Source organism: Sebastes umbrosus, chromosome 20, assembly GCF_015220745.1.
Source record: "Sebastes umbrosus isolate fSebUmb1 chromosome 20, fSebUmb1.pri, whole genome shotgun sequence".
Taxonomy (NCBI): domain Eukaryota; kingdom Metazoa; phylum Chordata; class Actinopteri; order Perciformes; family Sebastidae; genus Sebastes; species Sebastes umbrosus.
In genome coordinates, this window is record NC_051288.1 from 16952180 (window position 1) to 16966282 (window position 14103).

At 37.7% G+C, this 14103-nt stretch overlaps 2 protein-coding genes across 3 annotated transcripts; both read left to right on the plus strand.

Moving 5' to 3' along the window:
* Positions 1 to 48: 48 nt before the first annotated feature.
* On the plus strand, positions 49 to 6363 carry LOC119479240 (sphingomyelin synthase-related protein 1-like). The gene is made up of 6 exons (XM_037754623.1): positions 49 to 249; positions 1511 to 2082; positions 2869 to 2964; positions 3068 to 3185; positions 3284 to 3434; positions 4158 to 6363. The coding sequence occupies exons 2-6, from the start codon at positions 1523 to 1525 to the stop codon at positions 4460 to 4462; spliced, it is 1230 nt and encodes a 409-aa protein (XP_037610551.1). The 5' UTR covers positions 49 to 249; positions 1511 to 1522; the 3' UTR covers positions 4463 to 6363.
* Positions 6364 to 7863: 1500 nt separating this feature from the next.
* LOC119479624 (voltage-dependent anion-selective channel protein 2-like) lies at positions 7864 to 14080 on the plus strand. Of its 2 annotated transcripts, none has more exons than XM_037755421.1 (9): positions 7864 to 8019; positions 10099 to 10204; positions 10301 to 10350; positions 11314 to 11466; positions 11555 to 11607; positions 11714 to 11941; positions 12113 to 12263; positions 13087 to 13144; positions 13243 to 14080. In XM_037755421.1, exons 2-9 carry the CDS (start codon positions 10123 to 10125, stop codon positions 13332 to 13334), a joined length of 867 nt encoding a protein of 288 aa, XP_037611349.1. In that variant the 5' UTR covers positions 7864 to 8019; positions 10099 to 10122; the 3' UTR covers positions 13335 to 14080. The 2 variants fall into 2 exon arrangements, with proteins under 2 accessions (XP_037611349.1, XP_037611350.1); XM_037755422.1 differs by having other exon boundaries at positions 10099 to 10170.
* Positions 14081 to 14103: the final 23 nt, after the last annotated feature.

Below are 14103 nucleotides of genomic sequence, written 5' to 3' on the forward strand. Positions count from 1 at the left end.
GTCACTGTTGCAGCCCTGTGTAGCTGATTCTTTTTCAGGTGCGCATCTATTCCAGACATTACCGCTCTGTGTTGACAACAGCATGTTAGCAACCAGCAGGCAGCCAGCAGGGCGAAATGATCTCCAACCAGCCACTGTTACTGCAGCAAACGCTACTACGATTCATCCACACTCTTCTAAGATGTCATTTAGCTAGCTAGCTGAATAAATACACGTCTCCTGGTCGTCCTCTGTCACGTCTCAGGCCGGGTGAGTGATGAAGCATTGATGAAGCATGCTAATAGCATGCTAGTTAGCTGTGATGAATTAGCTTGCTTTGGAGGAAGAAGAAGAGTTGTTTAAGATTAAATATAATATGCTTTCGCTTTGGTTTCATGTCTACTGTGGTTGCATGCATCTTCATCATGCAGCTTGGCTTGTTATCTTGCAAGATATAGACAGAAGTTAGTAGAATTAGCCTCCTGGCCCCACCTTATTTATTGGTAGACAGTGTTGTGGTGCTAATGCAGACAGGTGGGTGTGTTTTTACTGGACTATAAGATACTGATGAGTTGCTCTGTAATCTAAAAGAGGTAAAGATGCTAACATTGTATCTGGGCAATCTTGGGAGCATGTTTAAGAGAGAGAGGGTTTGTTTCCACTGACACTGAAGTTAAGCTTAAATGAGGATTATTCCCTGTAGTGTGTGTAATAGGATTGGGGGATAATAGGGTCATTATCAACTATTACACAAGTCTTTTTGATATTATTTAACCTTTATTTAACCAGGTTAGTCCCATTGAGATTAAGAACCTCTTTTCCAAGGGAGACCTGGCCAGCAACAACACAAAGTTGCAGACACAGACACAAATAGAGACAAAATACAATTCACAAACACTAAAAGCACTCAAATTTGCATTAAAAGAGAACTATCTAAACACAAATGGGGGGACAAAAATGAACTTTTCTGGGAGTCAGCTGTACAACAAGGGGGCTAAAAACATTAACATGCCATAGAGTCTGCTTCTAAAGCCTTCATTTTAGATTTAAAAATATTTAATGATACCAGCTGCTTGATTTTTAGGTCATTTTGGAGCAAATTCCAGGCTGAGGGTGCAAAATATGCAATCTGCTATCTTAAAGTCGCTCTCCCGCCTGTGGAACATGTCTGCTCTTTCACCTATATTTTTAGGGTGTGTGTGGAAATTTATCTTGGCAAAATCTTGCCAGTTGTTGCCTCATATGTTTGCTCAAGTTGTGTGAAAGCTCAGCTTGCCCCCTGTTGCTCAGGGATTGTCTTCAATTATTGTTTATAATTTTTGTCACAAAGTGAAGCTGTTTTCTGTCTGTGTGGCAGGAATTTATGCTGATCCAGTGGAAATAAAGAGTGCCTATTAGTGCTTACTTCTCCTTAAGATTTCTTTTGTTTGTGGGTGAGGAAGTCACTGAGGAGAACTGATATTGACAGTAAATATGGGAGGTCTCAGTTGTTTGAGTTGAAATTGTGGTGTGTTTTTTTTTTCTCCTTCAGAGTGGGGAGGAAATGGCCCATCTGAGTGTCCGCCGCTGGACGCCCAAACACGTCGCCAAGTGGCTGAGGGAAGAGGGCTTCTGCGACTATGTGGACCTGCTGTGCAACAAGCACCGGCTGGACGGCACCAGCCTGCTCGCCCTCAGCGAGTACGACCTCCGCTCGCCCCCCCTGGAGCTCAAGGTGCTGGGGGACATCAAGCGGCTGATGGTGTCCATCCGCAAGCTGCAGAAACAGAACATTGATGTGTTGGAGGAGCTGGGTCTTCCCTTCGATGGCCACTCTCCTACTGGCTCCGGAGGCAGTTTGGACTGGCTGTGTAACGGAGAACCGGGCAGAGACTGTGACAGCACTGACACGGCACCGGTGGGAGAGGAGTACCACCAGTACACTAATGGGAAGTACAAGAACCAGCAGACGAGGCGCCTGGATCCAGAGTACTGGAAGACAGTGCTCAGCTCCATCTATGTGGTGTTTGTGTTCGGGTTCACGTCCTTCGTCATGGTCATAGTGCATGAGAGGGTGCCTGACATGCGCACATACCCTCCACTGCCAGATATTTTCCTAGACAGGTGAGTGTGTGACAACTAAGACACTCTTTAAGCCTTATTTTTTTCTAGCCATCAGAAAAGTACAAAAAACATTTGTCAGGCTGTGAAATGCCAAAGAGAAAGTGAACAAATAAATACAGTATATATTTATTAACTGTCAAAATATCACACCAGATGGTGGACATTATTGTTGCCCTACTTCCTTGTAGCATGTTTCTATTATTGTCCTCACATATTCCTGATGGACTAGCTTTGGGTCAAAGAGACCTTTTGAGTGTTTTTTAAAGTGACCCACTTTGTATAGTGTGACCCGTTGTTTGTGACCGGTTTTGAGCTTTTCATGGATTGGGAGAGATGATTTCAGGGACATGTCAGTGTGTATTTGGCATGATAAAACAAGAAGCAAGTTACAGCTTTTGTGTAACGGTTATTATTTTGTTATTTCAAATGAAACTTTGAACATGGAAATTAGAACCAAATATTTAAGCCGTAAAGGAATAGTGTGTAGGGTTTAGCAACATATAATGGTGTGGTTGCAACCGACTGAGTACCCCTCCGCTCACTCCTCCCTTTCCAAGACTGCGATAATGTGAGCCGCCGAGATCAAAACCGTGGTAATGCCGTTCACCTTGCTCAGAGGCCATCCTTACCATAATAACACTACTTTAGGAGCAACAGAAGTAAAAAAAAAAACCCACTAAATTGCTTGTTTTGTTTTACAAACAAATTAAAAGATTACCAAAATAGTTGCCAGTTAACAACTAATAAAAAGCACTAATCTCTCTTTTTCTTTTCTGTTTTCAACAGTGTGCCTAGAATACCTTGGGCCTTTGCCATGGCTGAAGCATGCGGAGTGATCCTCTGTAATATCTGGGTGCTGGTTCTGCTGCTCCATAAACACAGGTAGGGTCCTGACAGTGTTTCACATCAGTGCCGTGTAGGATACCTACAGCGTGTCCCTTAAATCAATGCCATGGAAGTTAACTATGACTATGACGACTTGTAGGTCCATCCTCTTGCGGCGCATGTGCAGCCTCATGGGGACGGTGTTCATGCTGCGCTGCATCACCATGTTCGTCACCTCCCTGTCTGTGCCGGGACAGCACCTGCAATGCTCAGGAAAGGTAATGTAGAATACATTTTCTGTGTATCATAAACGCTGCTTCTCTGCCTCTTTGAAAGATTACAGCACTGATAGTTTCACTTCTTCTCTCCCTCTTAGATGTACGGTGACATGTGGGCCAAACTGCAGCGAGCCGTGGCCATCTGGAGCGGTTTTGGGATGACCCTGACAGGAGTGCATACGTGTGGCGACTACATGTTCAGCGGCCACACCGTGGTCATTACCTTGCTCAACTTCTTTGTCACAGAGTGTGAGTAGCTTTTAAGTCTGAGCTCATTTTTGTAATTTTTTTCTTACATTCAGTGAGGGAACAGAACCACTTAACTTTATACTTCAAAAGCACCTTAAACTTTTTATGTTAAGAACATTCTTAAATGTGAAGTGAAGCCCTTTGGCATTTTTAAAGGGCAGGCCCATTATGTATTCATATTCCTGTATTAGTTCGGATCCGAAAGTCACACAATAACACAAGCAAACTAACCGAAAATCTGAATATATCTAAAATCCTAAAATATGATTTTGTGTTTGAAAATAATCTGATTTGAAACTCCTGATTTTCACTCAAACTTGATATAATAGATCTGTTTTAACTTTGTATTGAGACTTACATACACTTCCCTTTTGAAATGTCACCATAGTAACCAGATTTTGTCCACATTCATTCATGAAAATCGTGATAAATTATGAGCCGTTATTAAAAGCTGCGACATCAGAAGGTTAAAGTACTAAATCATGAGGAAGACACTGACAGAGGAAGATCACATTGTAACCATTGTGCCGTTGTTTCCATCCAGTGTCCTTCACTGGTATTACAACTGAAATAAAAACAAGCCTTCCTCAGTCTGACCTGGACAGAAATATTCTGTCCCCCAAAGATATGATGGATTTCTGGATGGTGTAATATAACTCCAAACAACAACAACAATTTGTTGAATGTCTCTTCAACTGTTCTTTCTTCTAATTTCACAAACAGACACCCCACGAAGCTGGAACTTCATTCACACGTTGTCCTGGGTCTTGAATCTCTTCGGCATCTTCTTCATCTTGGCCGCGCACGAACACTACTCCATCGACGTGTTCATAGCGTTCTACATCACTACCAGACTCTTCCTCTACTACCACACTCTCGCCAACACCCGGGCCTACCAGCAGAGTCGGCGAGCTCGCATCTGGTTCCCCATGTTCTCCTTCTTTGAGTGCAATGTGAACGGACCCGTCCCCAACGAGTACTGCTGGCCCTTTTCTAGACCGGCTGTGATGAGGAGGCTTATTGGATAATCAGCAGCAGCAGCGATACTGTGAGACACCACTTAGCCTGTGCTGTTTAGTCCGCTTTGTCAAGTTGCCAACCGAGGCGGTGTGTGATGTCTTCATCAACAAAGACTACTGTTGTGATCCTGTTAGCACCGAGGCCTGATGGGATACACAGAGCCATACCTTATGATATTCTGGGACTTCAAATCTGCCTCCCCCTGTCACCAGTTTCTTAAGGCGCTTTCACAAGCCATAGTCTGAATCAGAGTGAGATTGATACTTTTGGTTTGTTTTTTAATTTAGTCTGGTTCATTTTCACAGTGCACAAATTAAAGCGGACCAAATAAAAAAAAATATATTTGCTGAGGGGCGTGTATGAAGTAGCAAATTTATCTTTTTCGTCTCAAGAGCTGCCACTAATATGCAGGGACTTTGAAATATTCCTGCCAATGTTTTTTCACTTTGACTCGACACTGATCTGCCGTGCACATGAATCCCTTTTGTGGACTTTATTTAGCATATTCTGATGTTCTCTTCGGCCCAGATTTCAAGCAAACATCGGACTTCTGCAGAAGTCAAGGAAGTCCCTCTCCCACTCATGTTAACCTGTCGTTTACCCGTGTCCATCTCAACAAATGCGCGCACAGGCTGCTTGCCTCTCACTTGCGAGAGGTGGTCTTCTCTTCGGTTGTTTTGTTCCACACCAGAGTACGACTACTGCGTTCACAACTGCCCAAACGAACCGCTCCAGAGTTCAATTAAATCACTAAATGTTGGCTTGTGAAAGCGCCCTTAAAAGCCCCATCATCACTCTTTGCTTGAAAAGTGAATGTGTCTCATTTATTAGTTGCTTATTTCTCCTCTAAAGGGATATCATTTTATGTAGCGTGAACCTCATTTTTCAAGACCTCCCAACTTAAAGAGGGAAGTGTGTTAAAGTATTTGGATTAAAAAGGAAGCCACATTATAGATATTCTCAGGCAGCAGTGTCCCTAATCCTTAGCAGCAGTTTGCTATTTTCTGTGCAGTTAAAAATACCTGATCATTTCAAGGTTTTGGATCTGAATTCTTGACTGAAAGTTTTGTCTTACCTCCCACTTTGTAATTTATTAAAACGTAACTCTATGGACCACTGTCGAAGCAATATGTAAAGATCTACATTATGCTTTTCTCTGCATAGCAAAATGTTCATCATGTTGAGAAACAGGTGTTACTTCTTTGCCATTGGTTAGACGTCTTATTCATTCCTTGAAATAATGCTTACGTGTTGACAATGTTACTGAATGTTGACACAGTAATTCATTGAAAGATTCAGTAGAGTATGATAATGTCATTATCAGCCAAAAACATGGAATCAGAGATTTATTTCCAGCTGTCTTAAATATAATTCCAATTGCCAATTACCTTGAGTGTTATGATTCTCTGTGTAGAAATGTCCCATATTTCATGTTTACTGTTTGATAGCTGTATAGTGCTTTTTTTTAATCACCATACAGTGTAAATGCTAATAATCCTGACATTAACCTGTAGTAATAGTTCTTAAAAAGAATCCTTAAATTTGTATGTATTTGTTTATATTAATTTATTTCATTTTGTAACAGTCAATAGGTATTTTTATATTTCATATACAGTGTTACAGCAACATGCACATGAAGAAAAATGTTTACAGTTGCTTTTAACTATGTATTTATTTGAAACACAATGTGCTTTTAAAGTGTAATGTTGATTTCAGATTGGCCTCTTCATTTCATTGAGTGAAACCTGCCACTGTAGAAGGAGAGACGATGAAATCGATGTGGTCTTTGCAGCATGTTAGAAACGTGGTTATTATTCTAAATGGAGTTGACAGTGTTCATGCGAAGCCACATCACTCGTTTCATGTCTCGTTCAGTCATTTCCATCATTAAAGAGCTGAAATCAAAGAACAGTTTCTTATCTTTTTCCTCCCGCTCGCTGCAAAACCTCATAATGAGCATGCTTTATAAACAGACTGATACTGTGCATAGTCTCCGGCACGACAGATAAGTATGCAAAATTGTTAATGCTAATGTTTACTGTACATTTTAGCCAATAACAAGCCGTGGATGGCGAGTGGACACGTATGAAGTATTTGAAATTACAGTTTGATTAAGGGGTGATCAATATTGTGATAGTTTCAGGTACAGACCATCCAGTAAAATGTGTTGGAAAGGTTCAGGTTTGATTTTGAATATTCTCATTTAAAACATCTGTTGTATGTTTTTTTTTATTCTTTTGGTATTGCACATTAGATGATCATTATAAAAGGAGAAAGACTGAGCTACAAATATTTTTTATGTTTTTACAAACAATGAGATGGACTAAGATTTAGTTTTCTTTGTGATGGTATTATTTATACTAGGATAGGTCAACATACAGGTAATTTAAGATAGCTAAAGATGTGTATTATTGTGATTAATATTATTGCTATTATTAAATTATTTGTTTAGTATTATTTGTAATTTATATTATTATTATTATTATTATTATTATTATTATTATTATTATTATTATTATTATTATACCATATGCATCCTGTACTGTGACTATGAAGATAGTGAACAGTATTTTATAATGTTTGTTGTATGTAATGTTTGTATTATTGTTCACCTGCCTGGGGACTGGGGATGAAAATAAGCTTTTAGCCATAACTCTGTTTAATATATCAGATTTCAAGTATTGAAATGTATGTTTATTATACGTGATCCCTGTCAAATAAATTTGTAAATAAATAAATAAATAAATAAATAATTATATCACTTATATGAAAAAGAAGAAAGCTGTGAAGTATTGTATTATAGTTGTTTAATGTGTTATAAGGTTATAATGTGGCCTTAAAATGCTCCACTTGACTCTCTGTCTGCGTCTCCTTATTGTCAAGGTTAGACTTGTTTAATATATCAGATTTCAAGTATTGAAATGTATGTTTATTATACGTGCTCCCTGTCAAATAAACTTGTAAATAAATAAATAAATAAATAAATAATGACATCAATAATATAAAAAAGAAGAAAAGCTGTGAAGTACTGTATTATAGTTGTTTAATGTGTTAAATTATTAATTATTGTATATTATATTAATATATCTATATTTTCATAAAATTAATTATATGTTTGACTTTTATATATTTTTTTATATTTCCCTGACATTAAATAAAATAATTAAAATCTCAGTAAAACCTTACATTAGCTTATTGGTTACCATGGTGATTTAGGGGTCTTCCCCTTTTGCCGGTGTGCTGGTAGAACACATTTGCCACGAAAAATGCGGACTTTTGCAAATGACAAGAATTACCTTACTGTTGCCAAACCATAAACAAAAACCTAATCAACTGAATAAAAATGACAAAAAATCATTAACCTCGTTCCTATTATAGACAGGCACCCAGCTAGATGAGCAGCTATAGTTGGGGTCCTGCGGCGCTGAGGTCATGAGGGTGTTTGGTTACTCGGCGTCTCTCCTCCATATCGTCCTACACACCTACACACCGGCTCTCTGCCTCTGTTTCTACCGCTTTCACTCACATCTCAAGTTCACAGCAACATAAACAACAGCAACACTCGGTAAGTAAGAGTCTTAATAATATATTTGAGCTTGTTTGAGTTGTATTTTAGTTTGAATGTCGGTTATTAACATGGTTATGAAACGTCCTGTTAGCTAGCTAGAAACAGCCACATGTCGTGTGTTCAAACTTTAGCTGGCACCGGTGACTGTTATTCTAAAGGCTGCTTTAATAGTTATATTTATGTCGAGTTATACTGGTATTTGTTAATAAAAGGACACATTAAATGGTGTTTTGCCGGGTATGCTGTCACAGCTTTAGCCCTGTTACTGTAAGCAGACAGTTTCAAGCCTCCTGTCTAACCTTGACAATAAGGAGACAGACACAGAGTCAAGTGCAGCATTTTAAGGCCACATTATAACCTTATAACACATTAAACAACTATAATACAGTACAGTACTTCACAGCTTTCTTCTTTTTTATATTATTAATGTAATTATTTATTTGTTTATTTATTTATTTACAACCTTATAACACATTAAACAACTATAATACAGTACTTCACAGCTTTCTTCTTTTTCATATTATTGATGTCATTATTTATTTATTTATTTACAACCTTATTACACATTAAACAACTATAATACAGTACTTAACAGCTTTATTCTTTTACATATTATTGATGTTATTATTTATTTACAACCTTATAACACATTAAACAACTATAATACAGTACTTAACAGCTTTATTCTTTTTCATATCATTGCTGTAATTATTTATTTATTTACAACCTTATAACACATTAAACAACTATAATACAGTACAGTACTTCACAGCTTTCTTCTTTTTTATATTATTAATGTAATTATTTATTTGTTTATTTATTTATTTACAACCTTATAACACATTAAACAACTATAATACAGTACTTCACAGCTTTCTTCTTTTTCATATTATTGATGTCATTATTTATTTATTTATTTACAACCTTATTACACATTAAACAACTATAATACAGTACTTAACAACTTTATTCTTTTTTCATATTATTGATGTAATTATTTCTTTATTTCTTTACAACCTTATAACACATTAAACAACTATAATATAGTACAGTACTTCACAGCTTTCTTCTTCTTCATATTATTAATGTAATTATTTTTTAATTTTTTAATAACCTTATAACACATTAAACAACTATAATACAGTACTTCACAGCTTTCTTCTTTTTCATATTATTGATGTAATTATTTATTTATTTACAACCTTATAACACATTAAACAACTATAATATAGTACAGTACTTCACAGCTTTCTTCTTTTTCATATTATTAATGTAATTATTTTTTAATTTTTTAATAACCTTATAACACATTAAACAACTATAATACAGTACTTCAAAGCTTTCTTCTTTTTCATATTATTGATGTAATTATTTTTTTATTTATTTACAAGTTTATTTAACAGGGATCACGTATAATAAACATACATTTCAATAATTGAAATCTGATATATTAAACAGTTATGGCTAAAAGCTCATTTTCATCCCCAGTCCCCAGGCAGGTGAACAATAATACAAACATTACATACAACAAACATTATAAAATACTGTTCACTATGCACATAGTCACAGTACAGGATGCATATGGTATAATAATAATTATTATTATTATTATGGTTACTGTAAGCAGACAGTTTCAAGCCTCCTGTCTAACCTTGACAATAAGGAGGCGCAGACAGAGAGTCAAGTGGAGCATTTTAAGGCCACATTATAACCTTATAGCACATTAAACAACTATATTACAGTACTTCACAGCATTCTTCTTTTTCACATTATTGATGTAATTATTTATTTATTTATTTATTTATTTATTTACAAGTCTATTTGACAGGGACCACGTATAGTACACATACATTTCAATAATTGAAATCTGATATATTAAACAGAGTTATGGCTAAAGGCTCATTTTCGTCCCCAGGCAGGTGAACAATAATACAAACATTACATACAACAAACATTATAAAATACTGTTCACTATGCACATAGTCACAGTACAGAACTAATCGTTTAATCGTTGCAGCTCTACATTTATGGTCTTTTTCACTATTTACACTCTCTGAAATGTCCTTTTTGTTACAGGAAAAATGGCAGTTCCTCCAACATATGCAGACCTTGGAAAATCAGCAAAGGACATCTTCAATAAGGGATATGGTAACTGGAAGCAAGATAAAAGGCAGTTTTATAAGTGTGTATTTATTGACCCTCAGAGGATAGGCCATAGGCTGTTTGAAATTCATTACCAAGCCCAGTAAGTAGTTCCTCACTCTCATTGTCCTTGCAGGTTTTGGAATGGTTAAGCTCGATGTGAAGACAAAGTCTTCAAGTGGAGTGGTGAGTTAAGCTGTTACTTTAAATATACAGTATTATAGGTATATACAGTAGTGCAGTACAGGTATTATCAGCTGATTTTAGGTTATCAGATATAATGTTATCAGCATGTCAGTCGGTCGATAAGTATCAAGAATGTGCAAAACCAAAATGTGTTTAAGGTCTTTTAGAAGTTTGTCTATCAGAGAACACTGACAAGTCCTGTTCAGTACTCATCTTGGTCACAATATTTTAATAACCACGTTTAAGGGATCATTATCATATGTTTTTGTTCATCTTATGTGTTTATATTTAAAAATGAATATCAGCTGATATAAGAGTTTTTACTTTATTACAGTGGCATTCAATTCAATTTTAAAGAGGTCCAGTTATTAAAATTTCCTCCCACCAAAGGTCTGAACCTCATAATAGCAATAGCACGTTTATTTCTATCAGGCTAGCAGCCTTTTCTCTTTATTTAATTTTATTTTTTGGCGTCTTGAATGTAGTTAGTGCCTTTCTCATGCACATGTGTAGGTGCTCATAGGTGAGCCTGGAACAGTACTTGGTTTTAATAATGTTCATAGGGGAGAAAAGCTGACTCACAGCAGGAAGTGGATCCAAACATAGTCATGGTCTGTAGTGCTACTTTGGTTAGACCAGAGAAAACAGTCTCCGACACAGTTTGTTGCCAGAGATGGTAAACAACTGATTTGATTTGCTCAGTTGAGTGAAGCTGCCGTATTAACTGGATTAGGTGCGCCATCAGAAAAAAACAACGCTCCATGAAGATTTTTATTTATTCTCATTAATTCATCAGAAATTGGTCACGGGTCCGTATAGAACCATCACTCGGTCCTGTTACAGACCGCGGCTCGCCCTTTGGCCATTTTACTGTGTTTACTCTCTCAACTGTAGTGGAGGAACTACTCCAACCTGCTGTACATTTTTCTAATTAGGATTAATTCCCTCTTTCATTAACTGTAGGAGTTTAAAACGTCCGGCTCGTCCAACGTAGACACCAGCAAGGTCAACGGAACTCTGGAAACCAAGTACAAGTGGGCCGAGTATGGGCTGACGTTCACAGAGAAGTGGACCACGGAAAACACACTGGGAACTGAAATCTGTGTTGAGGATCAGGTAAATTGAAATCTCTGTTTTGTTGCTGATCATCCCACTAATGCGTCAGCTCTAAATTAAGTGTAACTGATGGAATAATGTTCTTTAGATCACCAAAGGGCTGAAACTTACTTTTGACACTACATTCTCACCAAATACTGGGTAAGCCGCAGTTTATATGTTAATCGTAAAATCGCAATGTGCAGTCATTGTATAAAGAACACCACTTCTAACTTCACTTCCTCACTTTTCATTTTAAATTTTACAGCAAGAAGAGCGGCAAGGTCAAGACGGCTTACAAAAGGGAATACGTTAATGTGGGTGTTGATGTAGATTTAGACTTTGCTGGTCCTACGATCCATGGAGCAGGAGTGGCCGGCTACGAGGGCTGGCTGGCTGGCTACCAGATGACCTTTGACTCAGCCAAATCAAAGATGACCCAGAGTAACTTTGCAGTTGGTTACAAGACCGGAGACTTCCAGCTCCACACCAATATGTACGTTTTAGGATCAACAAATATTTTAACCTAGCAGGATGAGTACCTTCAATAGCTTTCCAAAGAACTCTCTGATCTATTGATCATGTGGTATTTTTGTCAGATGGTTTGAAGAATAGTGACATGCAAGTGATGTTGCTCATTTTTTTCTTATTTTTTTTCTCCTCTCAGTAATGATGGTTCAGAGTTTGGTGGATCCATTTACCAGAAGGTGAACGACAAACTGGAGACTGCTGTGAATCTTGCCTGGACAGCCGGCAGCAACGGCACTCGCTTTGGAATTGCTGCCAAATACCAGTTAGACTCCAGTGCCTCCATATCAGTAAGTGCCTTTTTTTTTTTAACCCACCCCAAGGGAGTTATGTTCACCCCATTTCCACTTTTTTTTTCATCAACTATTGTTTGCTTACAATACATTTTAGTACATCTAGTAATGATAATTAAAGTGGCAATAGACTTATAGTTATGAAGTAAATGTTGATTGCACAATGTAATGGCTATAGAATAATGACACCATCTGCGTTTGGATTGGTTCCCTATAAGGCCCTGTTCAGGCCTGGCATTGACATGCGTCCTGAGTGATCCGATCAAGTGTGGACAGCTTTAAGTACGTCTGTTCACACCTGGCATTAGAATGCGTCTCCACATGCGTCTTGAGTGTCCATTTGTGATCGAATCTCACTTCCCCGCTCTATATGCAAATAAACACGTAGTAAACACACGGCTAATACAGCAGACATTGTGACGTAATGTTACATGATTGTCAGTAGTAATATCCTACATATTTATGAATTTGGGTTCATAAAAATAAAAGGTTGTACCGGCGGTTCCCTGGGACCTCCGTACTGCCGACACTGCTGCCTTTGCCAGGCAGCAGTGCCCAGGACACATTCGCCTTCACACACAAAGAATGTTGCCAATGTAGCAATCGGATCTCAATACGTCTTTTGAGAGAGCAATTCTGTCTGTCACCGGGTACGATCTCCCGGGAAAATTAAGGCTCAATTCCTTGTGTGTATGTATTTGGAAAATAAAATTTGTTTCTGATTCTGAAAATAACAAATCTAGGAGTTTGTGTAGCCTTGCAGGCAGTTCTGCATGTACACTCAGTATGTTAGTTTAATGGTTTAATGCTTTTTCTCCAGGCTAAGGTGAATAATGCCAGCTTGGTAGGAATTGGATACAGCCAGACTCTCCGGCCTGGTAAGAACCATTTCTCGTCTAACATATAATTGAAGGGAAAATGGACCTCTTTTTCAGCAACTTAACAAATATATATGTATTAAATTTTTGTATTTCAGGTATGAAACTACTCCTCTCGGCCCTGGTGGATGGGAAGAACATCAATGCAGGTGGTCACAAACTTGGTCTGGGCCTAGAGCTGGAGGCGTGAGGATCAGCTCTGCCATCATCTCATAAGAAGAAGAGAAATATCAGCTGAATCTGATCCTGTGTGTTCCTGTCTGGTCAGCAACAGATATTTTAAAGAGGCGAAGCCAAAAAAAAAAAAAAAAAAGCCCAGTTCTCGAGCACTGTTAAAATGGAAACCTTTCCACCAGCCTCCTTTTATTGTTGTTACAATAAACTAGTCATGTTTCAATCACATGTATTGATCAGTTACTCCTTCTGCCAATTTATCCTCAGTAACGATAGGGTGCACCGTGTCCAGGAATGGTTTAAAAAAAACAACTTATTTTGCTGAAGTGTGAGAATGTAGAATGTAAATCTGAGCTGTTAATTTGCACACTAGATTATATCTTTATTTAAGCTCCTTTTCCTTTGTTTTATTTGCACATTATATTTGTATTTTAGTAGTGATGTTCTACCTGTTGGCAGGTTAACTCCCAACAAAATATGCTTATCAAGATCGAAGCCAATTTAGTGGCTGGTCTTCACTTTATCTTTCTAGAGAGGCTTCATTGTGCTGTGTGATGAGTTTGACACCTCCGCTACCTTAAATACCTGCTTCTAAGTTGCAAGACAATGGTAAATGGATTTCCTTTTCCTCAGTGTGACTTGAGCGAAAGAATATTTGAGTGATTCATCCACTTTTCTTCCCATTTCTGACGACTGTGACACTAATCAGGAAGTGTGTTGGCGTGTGTCTAACCTTTGCAATAAAGTCCTGAAATCAACCTTCATACTCTCCTGTAATTTGACAA

Coding starts and splice junctions, on each gene's coding strand:
- LOC119479240 (XM_037754623.1), top strand. CDS start 1,523: ATGGCCCATCTGAGTGTCCGCCGCTGGACGCCCAAACACGTCGCCAAG. Junction 2,965..3,067: donor CTGCTGCTCCATAAACACAG/GTAGGGTCCTGA, acceptor GACGACTTGTAG/GTCCATCCTCTTGCGGCGCA. Junction 3,435..4,157: donor CAACTTCTTTGTCACAGAGT/GTGAGTAGCTTT, acceptor TTTCACAAACAG/ACACCCCACGAAGCTGGAAC.
- LOC119479624 (XM_037755421.1), top strand. CDS start 10,123: ATGCAGACCTTGGAAAATCAGCAAAGGACATCTTCAATAAGGGATATG. Junction 10,205..10,300: donor GATAAAAGGCAGTTTTATAA/GTGTGTATTTAT, acceptor TTGTCCTTGCAG/GTTTTGGAATGGTTAAGCTC. Junction 12,264..13,086: donor ACTCCAGTGCCTCCATATCA/GTAAGTGCCTTT, acceptor CTTTTTCTCCAG/GCTAAGGTGAATAATGCCAG.